Genomic DNA, 23,324 nt, shown 5'->3' on the forward strand with positions numbered 1-23,324 from the left:
ACATGGTGAGAAAAGGCCAAATGAATTAATGGCAACGTGAACTAATCTTTTGCTTGAGCATCATGAAGAACAAGTCTGAACAGTGACAGCAGCATCACAGATGAAACATCAATTCAAAGTGAACATGAGTCATTTCCTATTTCACCTACTAACTCCGCCGTGAAACCGAGAATCTGCGGAATGACAATAAAAACCAAGTCAAACCGTCTGCCACCAATACAATATACACCTTATTTCACTTGGCACTCTCAGGTCAAATAAACATAGTGTAATTCCTCATAACATATTATTAAATTAGAATACGGCTGGTTAGCTACTTTACTGTCTGATTAATAATCTGTCTTTCTTTAGCGGAATAGTTTTGGGAATTCTTCCCACCATTCTTTGTTTTAATGTGTCTCCGCCAGCTTTTAGTGCAAAGGGTTATCCGAGGAAAGGTAGTGCAAACTATTAGTAGCACTCTCTGACTCGCAGGCTTCTCACTAGCCTTGCGTTACCTTTTCTGGCCTAAATAATTCACAGCTATCAGCTGAAGCCCCGTCAGTGACGTTTCAAAGTGTCCATCTCTGCCTCCATCTACCCCGCACATGTGGTTAAGTCTTTATGCAAAAAAAAAAACATCCCATCTGAGCATGTAATGTACAGTAAATGCAGCGTACTGTAAGACGCCCCCCAGGACATGACATGACACGCACGCACGCACGCGCACACACACACACACGCGCTCAGGCACTTGTTGATCTATACCAGGGGTGTCAAACTCATTGCTGCTCTGGGGCCGCATCGGCATCATGGTTGCCCCCAAAGGGGGGTGGGGTGGGGGTGCTGCTGCTGCTCCTTCGTCGTCGGCGGGGAGGGGGGCTGCTGCTGCTGCTGCTGCTGCCACATACGCTGGTGGAGGTGTGTGCGCGCGGATCGGGGAGGAGCTCCGCCGTGCGCGATTTTACATTTTTTTTTTTTGCTGGCGGATTCGCGGGCCACATAAAATGACGTGGCGGGCCGTATGTTTGACACCCCTGGTTTAAACGAAGGAAACTTTGAGAAGTAATACAGAGTGTTTGACATGAAACAGGAAACAACTTTGCCAACATACTGTGTGACTTAGAAAGTGTTGGATTGTTACAGTCAGAGAGCTTCAGTTAAGTCAGACCTGAGAGCAGTGGTGTAGTGGTGAATGGCCTCCTGGTGCCGGCCGCTGTCTTTCAGGAAGTTGGCGTAGTTGTAGTGGACTTTGGCATTGTGTGGCAGAGTCTGGATACCAGAGCTTTACAAGGAGGAAGAGGAGAAAGGAGGAGGAGAAGGCATGAGGTCAGTCTGTAGAAAGAAATAATCACAGCCACAATGAGCTCCGGCTTTTCTATGAACTCACTGGTCCTCCCATAATTAAACTCCGTCCCGAATGATTCCCTGGTATTTCACAGTGGATCTCTGAGTTTAAAAGTCGCTTGTTCTTCTACTTGTTCTTAAACTTTATGTTAATCCTGTCCAAATCAGTTTTTTAACTCTGTGTATGTCCCTGTGAACACACACACATTAACAATAATTGACCTTTACCTGTACACACATACTATACATATGACACACACACACACACAGTTTAATTCCTCTTCATTGCCAATTTGAATCTGTTTTGGGACCGCTCTTCCTCTTTTAAGAACGATGGTATTCATCTCAACAAGCTGCTAGCAGCTAATTTACAGCACGCTGTACAATTCTGTCCACGCAACTGACTATTTTCTCTGCACACACACGCCCCTTCCTCTTCTTCTACGCTGCCACCTCAGAGCACAGTTTCCTGTGACTGCTCCCCCTACTGGCCCCACCTGTCATTAACCCCTTCAGCTGCAGCTCTCCCCATTCAGACTATTGTGACAGAGAGGCTGCCCCGTTCACACCGCATTCACAAAGCCATAAACAAAAACAACCTCTGCTACATCCGTCCCAGTGATGTTCATATCGGCTCCCAGCGCAAGTTCAATATCTACAACCCCACTTCTGTCAATTCCATCCCGTCTCTGTGGACTCAGCACCGGTGTACAACCACTCCCTCATCACGTCATCATACCAAACAGCACGTGAATCCAGCCAACCTCACAACCCAAATCCTCACAACCAATCACAAAACACTCCATGAAACTTGCTCTGTTCAACACCCGGTCACTTTACAACAAATCAATCATCAATGAATTCATCACTGACAACAACCTTGATATCTTCTGTCTCACTGAAACTTGGCAAAAACACCTGGACTACAACGCACTGAACCTAACCACGCCTACTGGATATCATTACCTGGACAAACCATGTCCTGATGGCTTCGGTGGAAGAATTGTCGCTCTTTACCACCAACACATGAAAACCAGCCTGACTACCACCCAAAGTCCATCCTCATTTGAACAGCTGACATTCAAACTCTCTGGTCCTAAACCCCATGTCATTTAAATGATCTACCGTCTCCCAAAACCAAACCCTGCCTTCCTCTCCGACATATCTGAATTACCTACCTAGCTCTGCTCCACCCCACCTTCCATCCTGCTGCTCGGTGATTTCACATCGACTCCTCAGACTGTAAAACAGCCACAGACTTTCTGGACATTCTTAGATGCTTCAACTTCACTCAACACATTGATTCCCCACCCACAACCGCGGTCACATCCTGGACCTGGTCTGCTCCACTGGAATCACCATCCACCACCTCTCTGGTTCTGACCTCACCATCTCCGACCACCGAGCTATCATCATGGAGATCAACATCCCCATCCCAGAACCCAAACTCCGTAATATCAAGTCCGTCTGCCCCTCATACCCCCTTGCCCCCATCATGCCCCCCTTGTTGCAATACAACAATTCTTCTGTCTGTATATATAATATTTTTGTTATTGTGAATTTTTTACTTTTTTACTTATTTAATAATATTCTTTACTGTTTTATTACTTATTTATAATTCTTGTTTTGATCTTGTTTTTTTACTATGCATCTTGTTTGCACTGTACTGTACGTATGCTGCTGTAATCCTGTAATTGTCCCCGCTGCAGGACTAATAAAGGATTATCTTATTTTATCTCATCCCTGTCAGCCTGTCTCACTGACAAATTCTCCACACTCCCTCCCTCCCTTAGCCCCTCCCCCTCAGACCTGGTCAACTTCTACAATAACACACTATCCTCCTGCCTTGATCAGCCTGCCCCTCTCACCCACACTGCTCCCTGGTTCACCCCTGAACTCCGCCTCATGAAATCCCGGAAACGCAGACTAGAACGACTCTCCAAAGAAAACGGCCTGTACACATGCGACATCCTCTTGTCCCGGAACCCTCACATCAGAACAGGAAAAAATGGACAGAAGTGCAATAGTCCATCCTCCTTTCCCGTCTTGAGTCCTCCCTCCACATCACTGGCACAGCCTCTCCTGGTTCAGATCATACCTCTCCGACCGTGAACAGTTCATTAGTATCAATACATTCAAGTCTGACACAGCCCCAGTCTCTCAAGGTGTCCCCCAAGGTTCAGTACTCGGTCCCCTCCTCTTCATCGTCTACCTGCTCCCCCTTGGCGACATCATACACCGCCATGGTTTCCATTTCCACTGCTATGGTGATGACACCCAGCTCTACATCTCCACCAAATCCATCACCCCCACCACCCACTCCACCAAATCATCAATTGCACAGATATAAAAACCTGGATGCAAGCCAGCTTTCTCAAACTCAACAGCGACAAATCTTTAATCCTCATCATCATCCCCATATCACTGAACAAATCCCACCACAACTTCTCCCTCTGCATCGATGGCACCACTGTTCCTGCTTCCACACATGTCCATAACCGTGGTATCATTGTTGATCAAACCCTCTCCTTTGAACGCCACGTCAATGACATCACAAAAAACGCCTTCTTTCATCTGAAAAACATCGCCCTTCTCCGCACCTCCCTCTCCTCCTCAGCCCTGAAACACTCATCATCGCCTTCATCACCTCTCGACTGGACTACTACGCAACAGCCTCCTCTACGGCTCATCCACCAAAATCATCAACAAACTACAAAACATCCAGAACTCAGCTGCCCGTCTGCTCTCCCACTCCACCAGAGACCACATCACCCCAGTCCTTCAGAACCTCCACTTGCTTCCCATACAGCTAAGAATCCAGTTCAAGATTCTCCTCATCACATACAAAGCCCTTCACAACCCTGAACCCCTTCATACCTTTAGACCTCCTTACCCCCCTACTCTGTCCAAGCAGTGGACCTGGGGGGACAGTCCCTCTGGAACTCAGAGACATTCTCCGTCACTCACCACTTTCAAAACTGCACTTAATTAAAACTCACATATTTAAATCAGCTTTTAACCTGTGATGCTAGTTATGTTTGTTTTTTTGTGCTGTTCCTTATTGTTATGTCATCGATTTTGTTTATATAATAATTACTTCTATTGTTTCTGTTTTTACCATGTAAAGCGTCTTTGAGTACCCTTTAAAGTGCTATACAAATAAAATGATATAGTCTTATTATTTGCATTTGACTGAAATATGAAAAAAATGTGAGGAAAAAAATCACTTCTAGGGCTTTATAATTTCACTGTATCAGTCTCCATCGTGGAGGGGAAGAGACGGCATAATGTGGACACAGATACATTAACTTATTAATAGTAATTTCATCAATCAATAAACAGCACGTTAAAGTTATTATGAACACACACACAGTTCTGACTTTTGGGGACATTACATCGACTTACATTAATTTTCTGGAAACGTTTCCTAACTGCTACCAGCCCAACCCCAACCCTAACATGTAACGCTTTAAGTCATGGGGACATGTCATTGTGTTGTAATCTTATTTATGTCCCCACAAGACAGGTAAAACACACACATACACCTAAACATTGACTTCATAAGGGCTTTTTTTTTTACAAATAATGACAACAACTATTATAAAAAAGACTGGCAGCTTCCACACAGCATTTTTCACGGTGCATGTTTAATATAATAGTCCACATGTAAGTGGTAACCTGTATCTGCAGTGTACTAGTGGCCTCCCATGAATAAATCAACCATCACTGGATTACTTTGATAGAGAAAAAAAACAGTGAGAATTCTCAGACCCGTTGGGAGTTATAGGGAGTGTCTTGTTTCTTTGACTTCTAAGTTGATTTATAGACATCGGAAAGTTGAATTCACACTGAATCTGAACATATTTGTATCATGTCTGTGTGTTTAGATTTCAGACAGACAGGGAAGAAGAAGACTGCAAGCTAGTAAACCTTTAAAGAACTGTAATTGCCTCCGTGAGTGTGTGAGCTGCTTCTACTGTTGACTGTGTTGATAAGTGGCCAAATCAATGGGCCAATTTAGAATAACTAACTTCCTGTTGTTTTAGAGCACTGGTGTACTCCTGTCCCTACCATACAGCTCTCACTTTGCTCCCCTCTATAATTAATATTTCTCATTGGAAAGTCAAAGGGCTCATCCAAAGTAGCGATGCCTTCACAACTCATAACCGCTACCAGGCTGGTCCTAGACCCTTAACCTTGCCCTAACCTCAACCTGACCTTACTCCAAGTCTTCATCCTAAAATGTAGTGATTTACATGCAATTCCCCTTATCCCCCCCCCATTCACAGTTTCTCCTTACCGGAAGAGTGCCTCCCTGGAGAGCCAGACGTGGTTCTGCTGGACCGTCTTCCAGGAGAAGAGCAGGAGGAGCAGCAGCATGGAGACACTGAGGACTGTGGTGCCCCAACGGCCCACCACCGAACACAGCCGGCCTAGACCATGAGCCACCAGGATACAATAACCCATACTAGAAGAGGAGAGGAGGAGGGACGACGTAAGTGAGGGGATTGGTGGAGAGACAGGATGGTGACAGACTAAAAAAGGAAAAAGTATCATTGATTACTGCAGTCCTACATAGTCTCATCACTCAACACATGCCTCCTCAAAACATTGTGACATAACGTAAGGCACCCTGGCGGTGCCTTTCACCCAAATCCCTTCAGGTCCCATGGGTGCACATATTCTCAACATGGGTGGCTGCTGTTGCTTACCATAAAAACTCTCTCACCACTTTTACCAAATCCTGACCTGAATTTCATAGTAACTAGAAGGACTGCCTGGCAGTTGTATGGCTCCTCCAACCAATCAAGTAGCAGTTTACATCCATGTTATCATTTCAAATTTTTATCCCGTTAGACATTTGTGTGAAATTGTTATAATTAGCATGTTGAGTTATGTTTTGTGAGGTCACAGTGACCTTGACCTTTGACCACTACATTCTAATCAGTTCATCCTGGAGTCTCATGTAAGGAAACTCTACAGGTGTTCCTGAGGGAACTGGTCACAGTGACAAATGAAAATGTCCTCCGCTGCTCCGTTCTCATGTGCATGTTGTTCACAGTGTTATTCTGCACATGAACAGGCGTGTTTTTTTCTGTCAGTGCGTCATGACTTTAGCTCAAATGTGATCTTTCTGATCCCACCCCACGCCCCACTGCTGCACAGGGGCCTGGCCACGAAATAGGTTCACAGGCCCACGGTGTCGTCTTGTTGCCACACAGCAGCAGATGTATGCAGGTAATGCAGCTGCTGATTCTGAAGACAGCGAAGATAGCATACACTATGATCTAGGGTCCAACAACTGTCGGGCGACTGTGGCTAAGTGGAGAGCAGGGCCGTCCTTATATTAGAGGATCGGCGGTTCGATCCCCGGCTCCGGCTAGTCGCATGTCGATGTGTCCTTGAGCAAGACACTTAACCCCAAAATTGCATCTGCTAAATGACTGTAATGCAATGTAATGTTTTACACTGTCATTGACCAGAATATTCCGTATCATTTATGAGATGTACAAATTGGTTGTTTAGGGTCGTAGCAGCAGTCACATTGGTCATACATTTCTGACACTGTTAGAATTCTTTATGAATAGAAAGGCTGGACAAGAACGATGAAAACAAGACTCAGATTGCAAAAAATAAAAGGAGAAGTTTCCAGGGCAGACAAATTAGAGACTATTCTGTTTTGTTTTGAGAAAAGAAAAGTCTTAATCTGCACAATGTATATCCAGCCTAATCAGAGCATAATGCATATAACAAACTCTTTATAGAAGAGTGAGAGTAGAAATCATACACAACAATATATCGATACAGGTACACGCACATATTCACACACACAGACTCTCTCACACACACAGACTCTCTCACACACACAGACTCTCTCACACACACAGACTCTCTCACACACACACTCTCTCACACACACAGACTCTCTCACACACACAGACTCTCTCTCTCACACACACACACACACACACACACACACACACACACACACACACACACACACACACACACACACACACACACACACACACACACACACACACACACACACACACACACACACACACACACCTTGGCATGTAGAGAACCCTCTCGGCCACAACAAATCCCACCCTGAAGAAAAGGTTACTGGCAGGAATGAAGGGGAAGACCAGAAACAACATTCCGACCAATACCTGTCTGCTCTCCTGTCTCTGCAGAGAGAGAGAGAGAGAGAGAGAGAGCGAGAGAGAGAGAGAGTAATAACAGCAACATCACAACAATAATATAACATCGTCAGAGATAAACAAAAATAATAACAAAAAAATAAATAGAAATAAAAAAGATCTTCTAAAATATGAAGATAACAGCTCCAGCTGTACAATAACTACTATTAAATATAATAGGCTATGATATAGATGAATAATATATAGCAAAGAACAAACAGGACCACTATAAATAATAATATATTTAAAATATTATAATTGTATATGTATGTGCGTATGCGTGCATGCATGTACGTGTGCATGTGGGTGTTCATGTATGCACGTACGTATATACTTATACAATTGTAATATTAACAGGATGGGTGGTGAGGTGGAGTGGTGTTCTGTTGTATATGATGGAGGAAGTTAGATTTTCCATTGAAATATATTCTATCATTAAGTTTCTCCAGTGTGTGATGTGTGTGTTATTCCTTGATTTCCTTCATGAGGATGGTGTTCTTGGCGATAGTTCGGGCTGCGAGGAGTAATCGGCGGTTTGTTTTGCTCAGACTGATTGTTGAGGTGTCTCCTAGTACGCACAGTGAAGGGGATAATACGACGAGGCAGCCCAGGAAGACAGACAGTGACTCAGTTATTTCTTTCCAAAAGTGTTTAACTGGTGTGCAGTGCCATTCATAAATGATTATTAAAGTGACTGAGTTGATGTGGGGTTGTTGCTTCAGCGCCACTGACATGATGAAATCAGAATTTCCAATTTTCATGGCACTGGTTAGCTTTTTTTAGATATTATGTATAAGTGGACATTTTGGCCTGATGGTGTTGCTTGAGGAGAGGTTAGTAGAACATTAAAACAATAAGGACTGGGGACCATGAATATCCACTGCACATTCCATGGATGTCAAGTGGATAGTCAGCAGGTAGCCCTTACTTGTCGAGAACCACTGCCATGGACCAAATTGTTGATTCTGTTGAAATTTCAGCCTGATAGTCGTGCCAGACTAAAGGTGCGTTCACACCAAACGCGCCGCGAAATATTAGATTACATACAAAGTCTATGCACAGACGCGATGAGACTCGAGTGACGAGAATTTGCGATGGCGCAGCGCTACAAACGCCCCAAACACGTGAGTTGAAATATTTCAACACCGGTGAAAAAATGGCGTGACGCTGCAGCGCGATAGCCTATCAGCGTTGAGATGTTTCTCCTGTCGTCACTGACGTCCTGCCGTTGTTGAATCAGGAAATAAATACTGTAGCCGTCTGTGTTCACCCAGAGCTCTACGATCCCTCATATCAGTAGAGACCAGACTATGTGTATACATGTGTGTGTGTGTGTGTAAACCATATGGTACAAACAATGAATAGACGCTGCCTTTATGACGCACTGAATATCTATCTGAATGTCTAATTTCATGACATTTTGTTCAGAAGCTGTTGGGGTATCTTATCCGGGACTTAAGTGTGGGAGGTAGATCATTAGAGTGAAACAATCTACTGCCACTCTTTTGTGATGTAACCATTGGGTTTTTATGTGAACATTATTACACTAGGCTTTTCCAGCTCTTACACCTCTTCCCACTCTTCTAACGATGTAGTTACATGATGCGATGAGGGCAGAGGGCATCAGGAGGCATTGGAATTGCAGTCTTAGGCCCTTTCCTGCTACTTATCACTTTTTACTGTTACCTGCAGTGAGAAGACGCAGCGCAGGCAGAGAGCAACCATCACTACGGCCAGCAGCGCGGTAGCCACGAGGCGCATGTCACCCAACGACTCCACCAGGGGAATGCTGCCCACCTGCCAGTCGTAACACAGAACGATGGGGGCCAGCAGCAGCCAGGCATTGAAAGACAGCAGGTAAGAATAGGTCAAAATCCTGAGGTGAGGGGATAGAGATATGGAGGATGTGGAGAAAGAGAGAAGATGGATGTGAGGCAGAAAGAGGGACGAAAGAAAAGAGAAACAAGTTGAATCACACAGTGATCAACAATCAAACCTAACGAGAGTTTCAATCAATCATTTGAATCATTCTGTTTATCTCCATACTAAAGTTTACAGAAACAAACAAACAGGAGGTTGTCCAAAGTTGAATATTGATATGGAGTAATTCTCTAACCTGACATTTAGAGTCCAATCCACTGTGCCAAGTCATAGTGTGTATTTAATGATAAAAACCTCGTCATGTTGCAGATCAATTTGCCTTAAACTTGTTTGCTTTACTGTAGTTGTCTTTTTCTGTCTCTCAGTGGGTTCAAGACCTGCATCGCTGTCTAGAGTAGTGATCTGTCCACAGGGAGGCAGCTATCTGCTGTAGTTAAGACAGCCGGGGGTCAGACAGAGAGGCACCTGGTCTGAGGAAGGAGGTCAGAAAGAGAGAGAGCATGAGCAACGTGGGTTACTTCAGTAAAGCCCAACGGCAGGCAGGCACACACACACACACACGGAGAGAGAGACACACACACGGAGAGAGGGACACACAGACACACACACACACACACACAGACACACACACGGAGAGAGAGACACACAGACACACACACACACACACACAGACAGAGACACACACACACACACACACACGGAGAGAGAGACACACACACAGACACACACACACACACACACACGGAGAGAGAGACACACAGACACACACACACACACACACACAGACGGAGAGAGAGACACACAGACACACACACACACACAGACGGAGAGAGAGACACACAGACACACACACACACACACACAGACAGAGACACACACACACACACACACATGGAGAGAGAGACACACAGACACACACACACACACACACACACACACACACACAGAGACACACACACAGACACACACACACACACACACACACACACACACACAGAGACACACACACACACCACTGATCATACACTACTACTAGTAGAGGTACAATGGATCATAAAAGTGACTGTCCATGGTAAATGGACTGTACTTTCTCTTTTCTAGTCTTCGACCACTCAAAGCTCTTTAACACTACATGTCATCATTCACCCATTCACACCCTGATGACAGGGCTACCGTGCAAGGTGCCACCTGCCCATCAGGACTATCTAATAATTCTCACCCATTCACTGATTGCACAGCCTTCGAGAGCAATTTGGGGTTAAGTGACTGGTGGAGCTTTGGATCTAACCACCGATCTTCTGATTGAGGGACGACCCGCTCTACCTGCCTCGGTGTGTCTGGTGAGGCTAACCTGGGCTATTGTCTATAGCTCTGGAATCAAACCAAGCAATACATTTCAGTTGTTTCTCCTTGTTGCCAAACTAAGTTATTAGGCTTCAAGCCTCTAATAACCGCTTGCTGCCTCCTGCGGATTTGCTTTTGGCAATTGAGCTGCTTTCCTTCCGCTGAGCAAAAAAGGACCTAAACTAATAACGGCCGCTTGTGGCTATATTTTCTGTATTGTCTTTAATAGTTGACTGTTCTAAGCAGGCTACTGGCACAGTGGGCACCGTAGTAATTTGGGGAGACAGCTAAGTAAATCAGTGTCATCTGCAAAGCCACATGCAATCTTACTGTCTTGCATGATCGAGCATAAAGTATACAGGTTGAATAGTAGATGCCTCAGAACAAGGCCTGGAGCTCATGATCAGCTTTAAAAAGCTGTCGAACGGCCAAGAATAGAGCAGGATGGCTGGAGCGAGGACACACTGACAGACAGTCACACAGAGAGGCGATAAGGGAACACTGGAGGCTCAGCCAGACATCAGGGAGCAGAAATAATGAGACAAAAATGAAGGTGAAGCAGCAAGGACAGCGAGAGGGAATGGGAATCCGCTATAAATTTCCCAGGTGGCCGAGGGAGAGACAAGCTATCTTTCTCTGACGCTCTGCTATTAACTGACTAAATGATACGCTGTTAGGGTTAACCATTTTATTAACCCATGTTAGGGTTAACCCTAACCCTAGACTGCAGCGCATCATTGGCTCTGCAGAGAGGGTGATTGGCTGCAATCTGCCGTCCCTCCAGGACTTGTTCGCTTCAAGGACCCTGAAGCGAGCAAGAAGGATTGTAGCTGACCCCTCTCAGCCTGGACATAAACTGTCCATGTCCCTTCCATCTGGCAGGAGGCTGAGGTCCATCAGGACCAAGACCTCACAACACATGAACAGTTTCTTCCTTCTACAGTTGGGTTCATAAATAAAGTCCGGGACCCCCACTGACTCTGGGAAAATGTCCCACTGTTGCACACCCTTTTTTATTAAAATAAACTTGCCACTTTACTATTATTTGTTTATTTGTTGAACATACTTTATTATTATGTCTCATATTATTGCACTGTGTTTATTGTTATGCACCATTCACCTCGTCAAATTTCTTGTATGTGTAACGTACAAAACGTGGCAATAAACAGTTCTGATTCTGATGTCCTGTTCATAGCGAACTCGGCATTCAATTCATGTAATCATTCAGATCTTGCCAGCAATTTTCATATTACGGCTCAGTTCTGATACAACATAGCCATAGTTTTTTTTAACTTCTCAAATTCATTGCTTTCGGGTAATTGATTCATATTCATCAAATTCCGATAGATGCTTTCCTATTTGTCATATGCTAACACTACATTTTCATTGCCCTGCATTTGCTTCATATTTCATATATTCTGCTCAATTCTATTCTTCATGGCTTCTGCTAAAATGATTCCTATTCATTGCATTTTGGTAAGTGGTGTTACACACTTTGCAACATGGTCATTTCATATTTAATATATTCCTGATCTAACCACAGCATCACTAACTCCTTTAGTATACAACACCAGGATGGCCTCACTATTTATGTTATGATGCACATGTGATGATGAGGTTTCACTGAAGTCTCTCCTGATTGAATTAGGAAACGTTGACACCTACAATGTTTGGCATTTAATTGTGTTCATTACTAAAAGAAAGTATTTAATGAAATCCTGGTTAATTTCTGTCAACTGACTAATCAATTAACACAATATGCTTCAGCACCTATCTTGTGCCATTTGTTGGATATTGTTATTGATTATAACGTTTCTCAGCTCTATGCTTTGTCATTGAATCAAAATACATACTAATAGTGATAGTAACTGTATCATTGTATTATACAGTTCTCAGTAGTTTTAGGCATAACTTTGTGAGTTATTTCCATCTTCTAACTAACTCCTGAAAGCCAAATACACTACAAGGCTGATGTATATTTATGACTCAAAATAGATGAATGTGAAGTGACACATTTGAACATTTTGTTATTTTCACATTGAAACAAATGTTATCTGAAGAAAAAAGGAAAAAAATAAAAATAGAAGCTTTCTTTTGATCTGTTGCTTTGTTTGTTTGTGCCTGTGTGTCACTGACCTGGTAATCAGGTGTGGGGACAAGGAGGCGGGGTTGTCCTGTTCAGAGAAGAGGGGCATGGATCCTCCCATCAGCCACAGCCTGACCGACATGATGATCACCACCTGGAGGAGGGAGGGGGAAACATACGAGTACGGTTACAATTCATTAGTTTCCTGTTTCCTGTTTTTTATTGTTTGTCAGAGCATTTGAGTTATTGTTTGTCAGGATGTAAAGACAATTTCAACATATAGAATATCCAATCATCTATCTTTCACACTTTCCAATACTCTGTCCTCCAATTGGTACAGGCATACTAGGCCAACTGTTGTCAAACAATTGCCAACTTAGCAAAGCAATATACTGTCCACAGCGGTATGTTACTTTGCTCTCCTGTTGGTACCCGTTTCTCTAAACTAGGGGCGAGCCAACCGCCATCTACAGTTGAGTGGTTTTGGGACTGCGGTGTTCATTGATGGTGGCACTTTGTGTTGGATTTGGGGAGACCACTTGTGGCATTGGTTGTGTTGAGCTATTTGGATTGTCCTTGTTTGGGTTGTTTACTGGGAGTGGCTGGGGGTTGTAGATTTTGCAGATGGACCTGATTTGCGGTGAGGGTTACAGTGCAACTGTATATGTGTGTATGTATATATGCAGTATGTATGTATATATGTGTGTATATGCATGTATGTATGTATGTATGTGTATCTCAATGAATTAGAATATCATCAAAAAGTTAATTTATTGAAACTCATATATAGATTCATTACACAGGGTGATATATTTCAAGCCTTTATTTCTTTTAATTTTGATGATCATGGCTTACAGCTAAAGAAAACCCCAAAATGATTTTTAATCTTTTTAATGTTGGCCTACTGAAAAGTATGCCCATGTACAGTATACAGTCTGCACTCAATACTTGGTCGGGGCTCGTTTTGCATGAATTACTGCATCAATGCAGCGTGGCCTGGAGGAGATCAGCCTGCGGCCCTGCTGAGGTGTTATGGAAGCCCAGGTTGCTTTGATAGCGGCCTTCAGCTCGTCTGCATTGTTGGGTCTGGTGTCTCTCATCTTCCTCTTGACAAAACCCCAGAGAGAATCTATCTTTAGGTCATTTAAGAATTCCATAACACCTCAGCGGTGCCAGTCTGTAAGACATAATAATCAAAATTACGCCTGAAATATATCCCCTTGTGTGTAATGAATCTATATAATATCTGAGTTTCACTTTTTGAATTGAGTTACAGAAATAAATGAACTTTTCAATGATATTGTAATTCATTGAGATGCACCTGTATGTATATATATATAAATATTTATATTTATATTGATTATTTTATTTCATTCGTTTCTTAGTTTATTTTGAACGTATCCAACGGTCTCACTGAGCTTTCTGCAGCAAGGCCAAGATCCTCCTTGTGGCACTGGCAAGGCAGTGACTAGTCAGTGGCAACAGTCAGTCAGGCGTCAGTCAGGCGTCAGTCAGGCGTCAGTCAGGCGTCAGTCAGTCAGGCGTCAGTCAGGCGTCAGTCAGGCGTCAGTCAGGCGTCAGTCAGGCGTCAGTCAGGCGTCAGTCAGGCGTCAGTCAGGCGTCACAACAGCGGCAAGCGAGCGGCCGAGCTGAGCGGGCGGAGCCACATTTCCGGAGAACACCCATTGTTGTTACGATAGGTCAGCTGTCATAAATCAGTTTTATCATCATAGTATGGATTTTAGTTGAGTCACCGGAGCCACCCGTTCTCTGTGTACATCCTGAGACTAACCACGTTGTACTTTTATGTTTCTCATTCATTTTATTAAAGTATGATTTTGTTGGTTTTGAAACAAAAGGGAACATAATACACTCTCTCCAAATTATTACTTTTATAGACATTTAAAACAATCGGCTAAAATAATGAAAATAAATCATCCGTTTTATTATCATTTAAAAGTATATATATAAAAACTTTCTCTGCTTATATGTAGGTGTCAGTAGGTGCCACAAGCCGCCAGTGCCAATAGTAGTCACAGGAGTGCCCCCACTAGTCAGGGCAGAGTGCCCCCCTGGTCCGTGTACGTTTTGATATTCTGTTTTACGGTTTATTTGTTTTTTCTTTTGAAGACGCAAGACAGGTAGTCCGGAAGTAAAACAATGTCAAAATAAAAGTGAAGGCAATAGCATGACCGTATGCAAGAAAACTGTTAGTCTATGGTGCACATACCAGGGTAACATTAGAAGAAAAATAAATACATATAAATAAATAAACGTGGGCTGATGGGAGTATGTTAGCAACAATAGTTGACTACATGCGATTTAATATTCATTTATCCATGTACACAGCAAGAATCAACTTTTCGATTAATCTGTGGATTGTTTGATGCAATACAGTTCGTAATATAGTTTAATCAAAATCCTATCGTGACAACAATGGGTGTTCTCAGGAAATGTGGCGCCGCCCACTCAGCTCGGCAGCTTCTTGACGGGTGCCGAACAAGTGCAGGTCGCTTGCCACTGTTATGACGCCTGACTGACTGACTGACTGACTGACTGACTGACTGACTGACTGACTGACTGACTGACTGACTGACTGACTGACTGACTGACTGACGCTTGCCACAGACGAGCCACTGAGGTGCCAGTGCCACAAGAAGGATCTCGCTGTCTCTCGCTTTCTGTTGTTATTGTCTTGTTTTTGCTGCTTTGACTGTCAAAGCACTTTGTTGTTTTTAAAGGCGCTATATAAATAAAGTTATTATTATTATTACTATGGAATGACATCATGCAACCCCACTTCAAAACACCCTTTAAGCCCTGTGTTTATGACAGCTAAATGGCCCCTTGTAGACTATTTACAGTGTACAAATACAATAGACAATAAAAAAAGGAAGAAAATATTGAAGGAAGTATTATTGTACCTTAGATGAACAGGTCTATACAATATTTCTATGTAATATTTAGCAAGGCATCATTTTCAGCTGTATTAATATGCAACAACAATACAACTCCCAAACAATTATAAACGAAGCTGTAGAAAAAACATATCCCACTATGTATCAATCTTAACATCTGTGTTTTACTTTGGAAAATGGCCAACAGTAATGGTAAGTATTTACAATTGGTAGGCAATTGACTTGCATGCAGAGCCACCAGTATGGTACTTTCTAATGTAAAGGAGAAAAATAACTCACATAGCCAGAGATGAGGCAGGCTCGTTTGATGAAGGGGCTGCAGATGTGGTGGAGGTCCCTGAATCCGGAGCCAGACAGGTGACTGAGGGACACACAGACGTACAGAATATCAGTCAGACTTCTTCTGTGGGCTTAAGTCAACACTCGCTCAGTCCTCCAGTCAGAAGGGCTTTCTAAACAAATATGCTGTCTTTTGTGATTGTAAACACACAAAACTATTTTCTACAGTGTATACCAGAGCAAAGCCCTCACAGGTATGAAAGGTTTGGAGGCAGAATAGGGGGACAGAGTTGTTCCTCTACTGAGCAGGCAGCAGAGGTAGTCACAGAGCCGAGGCTGACGTCTGTGTCACGATGCACTGAGCTCTTCTCTCCCTCTTTCTGTATGAATTCATGTCCCATTAATCTTCATTACTGACTCTGCTTCTTCATCAGAGTCTCTGTGCTTTCTCTACTCACAGGTTTCAGTGGATCCTGGTTATACCTGGACCTGGTCTGGCCTCCTGCCGTGGTTCTGTCATATGCATTGAATGTGTTGTAACTCTGTTATGTTGTTCATTCTGTACACATGACATCTATCACACTTCTGTCCATCCTGGGAGAGGATCCTCCTCTGTTGCTCTCTCTAAGGTCCCTTCCTCTTTTCTCCCCGTTAAAGGTTGTTGGGGAGTTCTTCCTGTTCTGATGTGAGGGTCCCGGGACAGAGGATGTCGTATGTGTACAGATTATGAAGCTCTCTGAGGCAAATTTGAAATTTGTGATTTTGGGTTATTGAAAAATAAAATTAATTGAATTGAATTGTGTGAAAAGAAACAGCCACCACAACGGAACGGGTGTGACGTCTTAATTATATCTCACTTGTGCGCCCAACCACCAGGCAGCAGTAAGCAGCTAAAGTACAGCAACCGTGAATGACGGCAAATTGGGGAGACAACGAAGTGAGGGAGCTCCTTACCCTCCGAGCAGAGGACAACATTCACCAGCATATAACAGGGACGGTATGGACGGATGCAAGTCGCTGCCTGACGCATGCATTGGACATTACACCAGACACCAGCATGCTTTCTGAAATCATCTATCCGTGTGAAAGTGGCTACTGTTACTAACGCTGATGCTGACAAGAACAAGAGAAATTTAAAGATTTCATTAGAAATCAGACATGACTTCCTAAAGTAAAGCGATTTTTTTGTTGTTCCTGATCATCCAACTTGGTATTACCTCCACTGTTGTGGCAACACAATGATGTGCACCATTCTTCAGAAATATGAGGCCACCTTGCAACTTCACAAAATCCACTGTGAGAAAATGGATGCCCTTAAAACAAGCAGAGAACACTTGGCCGCATCATCTGTAAATTCTATCAATCTAGACAGTTAATTCAACATGACCAAGGCTGTTCATTGTCTATTACAGTGCCATGGAGCCGTGCAGCTTGTTGAGGGAGAAAAACATCTCAACATTACAAAAAACAAGCTGTCTTTCACATACTCTTCTATCAGCCCTGATTCACATTAACATGTCAAAGATGACCACAGAGACATTTGACACAAAGCCATCTGTTGATGGAGAAGGCTAATCAGAGGTTCAACCAGTGACTGGGAGGTGCATCTTCATCATGTACTGTGCAGGAAGCTGAAGCGGAGGACAGTGGGTGAGACACAGAGGACAGCATGGAATGGGGTGAGTACCAAACACCTTCTTCTGGTACTCACCTGACTAAAAAAGTGAGGTCTGACGCATCTTCTTCATCTGTGGCACAGAGCTCCATAGTTGTCCAAAAACTATCAAAAACACATCACTAAGCGACACCGTTGCACTGGGTGACATGCTCCTTCCTTAACATGAACACTGTCGATTATTTTGACTCAATCCCACGTATAATGTCCTGCTGCCCCAAATACTCACTGGAGCACCAAATATGGATTAATCCGCTACTGAAAATAGTACCGAACAAATGAAAATGTTTGAGTAACGTTTGATAAAAACTACAGTAAGCTGTGTTATGAAATTACTGAGCCTTTTGAAAAAAAGGAAACTATATATTTGCTTGGTGTTTGTAAAGATTTGCATCTTCAGTAGGAACCAATGGGCTTTGGAGCTGAGAGCCACAAACAGGAAGTCAGAATGTGTTGACGAACACATTGTTGGTTTTGGTGTTTTCATGGGATTTGTTGACAACCACAGACTTATTCTTAAATAAATATCTGGCTGCATCAGATTAGAAATCACCAATTCTTCTTACTGGTTTGAAATGTCTTATGTTCTCAAGTCAGTCCACGCCATCAACATTCTCTTACATTGACAAATCAGGCCCTAGACCCTTTGGAACCTCGACATTCAGATTATTTATCTGTGACCACTCAGTATTGATTAACATCCAGTTTAACTTCTATTTGTAACAAAGTCTTCAAAGTCACCATCCATTCACACACTTTAGTTGATCCAGCCTTTCAGAAAATGTCATGTATGGACTGTCCTCCCAGACATCACAGTTCTGTTCATTAGCCTGAGGTAGAAACTAAAGGAGCCTCAGAGAATAAGAGGGGGGGTCAGACAGGCAGGTAGTGAAAGGAAAGCACGGAGAATCCTCTCAATACTTACTTACTTTGAGAGGTTTCCTTTGAGCAGACCTTTCAAAGCATCGTAGAAACGGGGAAGGAAGAGATCTCACAGGAATTCTACACATATTCTGTCTTTCTCACACTTTGTCTATTCCTTTTCATCTCTGCATCTCAGTCCCTTTGCTCTCTACTCCCTTTCCCTTTTCTATATTTGCTCTGTCTGTTCTGCTGGGGATTGAGGAGCCAAGAGACAGAATGACAAAGAGGAGTCAGACTCTGCAGACACTGCATTTGCCTGACTTACGTGAAAGAGTTTTATTTGCAAAAAAGCAAGGCTTTAGTCCCTGCTGATTACCATTGAACTAGTTTCTAGAGAGGTGCGATGCATTTAGTACATATAATAGGCTTAAAACTCACACAAACATCCTCTCAATAAAATCTCCAGAGGTACAACTGTTAGCAACATCCACTTGGGAGAGAATCCAGGTAAAAGCAATGATCCCTTAATGATTTGGGGTACTCAAGCCATAGCAGTTATAACGAAGGAGATATAAATATGATTATAGTGACATTGAAGAGTAAAAGAAAGATTTACGAGTTTTGAGATGAGACATGTATTTGCAACTCAGTATCAGGAAAAAGTCCCCACTATTTTGTATTTTTATTGTTATGTTCATGACATTTTTTTATATTTTCAAAGCTGTCTTTGCAACAATCTTTTCAGGCCCTGAAACATCTAATGCCTGAGGACCTAAATCCTCCTAAAAGCACAGATATCACTGGAAAACTGGTGAAAGTTCAAATTGCCGTTTGTATATATACACAAAATAGAGGAGAAATGTATTAAGAAATTCATCAGCCCTTAAGGTTGCAAATCCAATATGAACCCAACTATCAGAATCCAACCCTTTATTCCAATGTCTAGCTGACCACGTTCTTTGTCTCGTAGTTCGCTTCACATTGACGCTTTTAATAATCGTCACGGTCTCTGAACATATAAGAGTCAGTCCATTCTTGGTTGAAGACTCTGGTCTCGCTGTGGACTTTTCTCTTTTTGGAGAAAGTCATGTGAAATAACTTCTAACTCTCGGATTTCTCCGACTGTTTGGCCTCTCTCTCTGTCTCTCCCATGTGTTCATCTCACTCGAGTCGAGGGCGATAATTATTGGAATACACATTGATTGACCGAGTAACATCACAAGAGATGATGTACAACACATGTAATTGGTTGTGTGTTTCCTGGACCTCTGAACGAGTACAGCTAAGGATGGAAAAGCTGCGCCGGTTAAAATAGAAGCGTCCAGGGTTCAGATACTACGGCGTCCGGACCCGGACTGCGGTCTGCCTATTAGCGACCCCCTCTGTTCCTCTCTCTCGCCCCCTGTTAGATAGAAAGGTAAGTACACACACACACACACACACACACACACACACACACACACACACACACACACACACACACACACACACACACACACACACACACACACACACACACACACACACACACAGACAGACAGACAGACGGTTAGAGAGAGGAACAGACAGATGGTGTCCTCAGACCCGAGCCGCAGTGTTTCCCATAGGATCATGGGAAAGACGATTCTGTGTATAGGCCAAACAGAATTCTGATTCACCATGACAACTGTGACAACAGTGGAGGATGAATGGAGGGGAGGTGTTGTTTGAGGTAAGAAGTAAGACAGACAAAATGAGTGTGGTTGATTGTTTTGAAGAACGGTTGAGGTGTCGTCTTTTTCACACACATGAACAGTAGACGTGAGGGACTTGTGGATTAAGTCCAGTATTTCTGGCTGCTCAGCCTCCGGCTTTCTAAACTGCAGCTCATTTGAAGCACACGATGGTCCACTCACAGCTGACATTCTATACATTCCTGCCTCCTTCTGTTCTGTGTCACCATGTACCACAGTTTATGCTTAGTCAGACACTCAGGGCCAGCGCATGACACTCAAGGCCAAGACTGAGTCACTGAACGGGTGGAGCTTGCTCTGTAGTGGCCTCTCTGCACACACAGCAAAGCTGCACGCTATCAGCTGTTTTACATCATGATAATGACAAATGGCTGTAGCTATATCATGGCGATTAATACACATCTCATAAAACATAGTCATGGGGGCTCTATATGTCCCATAATATGTTCTTGAATTTCTGAGTCATTAAATAATCATTTTCTACAATTTGTAACATTTAAGGAGAGCAATTCTCAGAATAGGTGTCAGAGCTTCAAACAGGACAGACATTAATGAAACCTTTTTGTACTCGTATTTCATCACACCCTATCTGTGTGTTTGTGTCAGGCTTTTATTTAACGCAGTATGAAAAGCCTCAGCTCATCTCATGTTGACTTACACCTATCACAGACTCCTCCATCTTGATCTGGATATTTCTAGGAACTGCTGTCACTCTGCTTTGGGAAATGCATCTGATCATGCTGAATCCTGTACACTATAAAACTTGATTGAATGAATCTTAGCCTAATTGCCTAAACTGCGATCAGAAGGCTAATGAACCCTTTGTCTTTTGAACAAATACTGTACATGCAAGATACTAATTGAAAGAAGCAGTCTGAAGGGAAGAACCAAGCCAAGGTATAAAGAGAGAACAGCTTCCCATGCTTTGAGTATTAAACCAACCCACCATGCTTGTTGTCTCCTTAGTTATCAGAGTGGGATATAAAAATTGACCCAACAATTTGGGGCCTCGTCAGGGATGCCTAACACCCCGACGTTACCATGCTTCCACTAGTAACCTTGTGTTTAATGTCACATTGCGATTAATTGTGGGTAATTCACTTGCCCAAAGTCTGCAGAAATGTGGACTTATGGAAAGGGTTCATACCGGGCTCAAAATGGCTGCGAAGCAGCCCTCAAAACACTTGACTATTTGACAGTGGGACAACCCTAAACCTTCACAGACTTTGCGGGAGCACGCCTCAAAAAAAAGAGTTTGGAGATTGGGATTGGGCCTGAGTGAAGGTGAGATACAGAAGCTACAAGATAAATTGGAACAACGTGAGAAAATCAATGTCCTCAGCTCTCACGTTCACAGAAAGAACTGGGTCTCCTCGCACATCAGAGATGTCAGAACCAACATCTTCTTACCCGTACCAAGAGACACTAGATCAGTTGGTCACAAAGGAGCACACTGCCTCCGCTCCCCCTTCATACCACCAGTGTGCACACGGGGTCACAGCCTCCCTCCAAACAAGAGGCTGGCTCATTGGGCCCGACTGCAAACAACAGCCTAGTGAAATGGTGGCAGACAATCTCCTCAAATTAATGAAAATCTTCAAGGAAAACAGTGGAGTGATGTCACCAGCATACCCATTAGGCCCAACTGACCCCAAACGAACAACTACTAAACAACTGTTTGCTGGAAGAATTGGATTAACAAATCAGTAAGCAGGTACACAAACACTGCAATCGCTGGGAGAGAGGACACCGCTCCAACTACTAAGGGGACAAATAGAGGGACAGGTAGAGGGACAGATAGAGGGACAAATAGAGGGACAAATAGAGGGACAGGTAGAGGGACAGGTAGAGAAGGTCCCCCATCAGCGCACATTAACAAAATTATTTAAGGTACATAACTTATCATCATGTTATGCAATGAAGAGATTTGGGAAAAGTTAACCATTAATTCACCAGGGGGACACCTAAAAGCATGTATATATGTACATAGGTACCATATAAGGCACAATACCCACTCAAACCAGAGGCAGTAGCAATGATAAAAACCAGTAATAATAAAAGTAATAATCTAATAAGGGCAGGTACATCCAGTCTCTCAGTATTGTTTGCTTTGACCCATATGGCTCAGTTATGTCAAGCAGCTAGCTTCAACCAATCAGATCTTTAGTTTGACATGTTGGGCGTATTCTTTGACGTGTCAGAGCTGCTAGCTGGCCTACAAGTACGTGATTGGTCAGTGGGCTAGCGTGACATGTTGGGCGGTGACGATCCCAACATCTGCTGCCTCTGTGGAGCGGACATTTTCAGCCTCAAACGCATTAAAACTTTCTTGTATTCAAGAAATACAACTGCGGAGGCTCGACTGTCTTCACTGGCGTCCATGAATTCAGAAGGACTTCTTACTGGAACTAAAACGCACGGATGTACTGAACCACCGTGAGATTAAACTATTAACAAAGAAAGGAGGATGCACTTTGTCTTTAAATAGTGAACAGCAGCTTTGGTAAGTGAACTGCATTTGTTTGGTCTTCTGCAGTAGCTTTAATATGCTTGTTTATATATTATTATTTGTACAACTTGTTTTTATGAAGATGGATTTTTGTTTGGTTTTATATGTGATAGGAACCATTGTTCCAATGTTGCTATGGGGACACATTTAGTCGGTGCCAGTGTTGCCATTTTGCCGACTTTCTCGCTAAATCTGGCGACTTTCCAAACCCTCATGGCAACTTTTTTTGTCAAAAGCTACTAGCGACAAATCTAGCGACTTTTTCTGGTGTTGTTGGAGAATTTTCTGGACTTTTGACTGACGTGAAAGCACGTACGTTCTGCAGTTACTGCCGTGAACGAGCAGCAGGTGCTGCCGTGAGCTGCTCCAAAGCACTCACAGGCTCTCACAGCAGTCCCAGCTGCAGTCAGAGCAGAGAGGAGGGGAGATGCAGTCTTGACGTATTCTCTACAGTTAGTGTATTTATAGGTGTTGAGCTTCATTTTTACACGAAACAAATAATA

The 23,324-nt window shown here is 43.2% G+C and overlaps 1 protein-coding gene across 1 annotated transcript in view; it reads right to left on the bottom strand.

The window, feature by feature from the left end:
• tmtc1 (transmembrane O-mannosyltransferase targeting cadherins 1) overlaps positions 1-23,324 on the bottom strand; it is a gene marked incomplete at its 5' end in the record, with an annotated part of 95,607 nt that overhangs the window by 31,375 nt on the left and 40,908 nt on the right. Inside the window, 6 exons of the mRNA XM_079184061.1 lie at positions 1,151-1,264; positions 5,627-5,794; positions 7,399-7,520; positions 9,219-9,408; positions 12,894-12,997; positions 16,041-16,122. Coding sequence (XP_079040187.1) covers positions 1,151-1,264; positions 5,627-5,794; positions 7,399-7,520; positions 9,219-9,408; positions 12,894-12,997; positions 16,041-16,122 — 780 coding nt within the window. The remainder of the gene's footprint in view (positions 1-1,150; positions 1,265-5,626; positions 5,795-7,398; positions 7,521-9,218; positions 9,409-12,893; positions 12,998-16,040; positions 16,123-23,324) is intronic.

The sequence above is a fragment of the Pholis gunnellus genome (assembly GCF_910591455.1).
Source record: "Pholis gunnellus genome assembly, chromosome: 22".
NCBI classification, from domain to species: domain Eukaryota; kingdom Metazoa; phylum Chordata; class Actinopteri; order Perciformes; family Pholidae; genus Pholis; species Pholis gunnellus.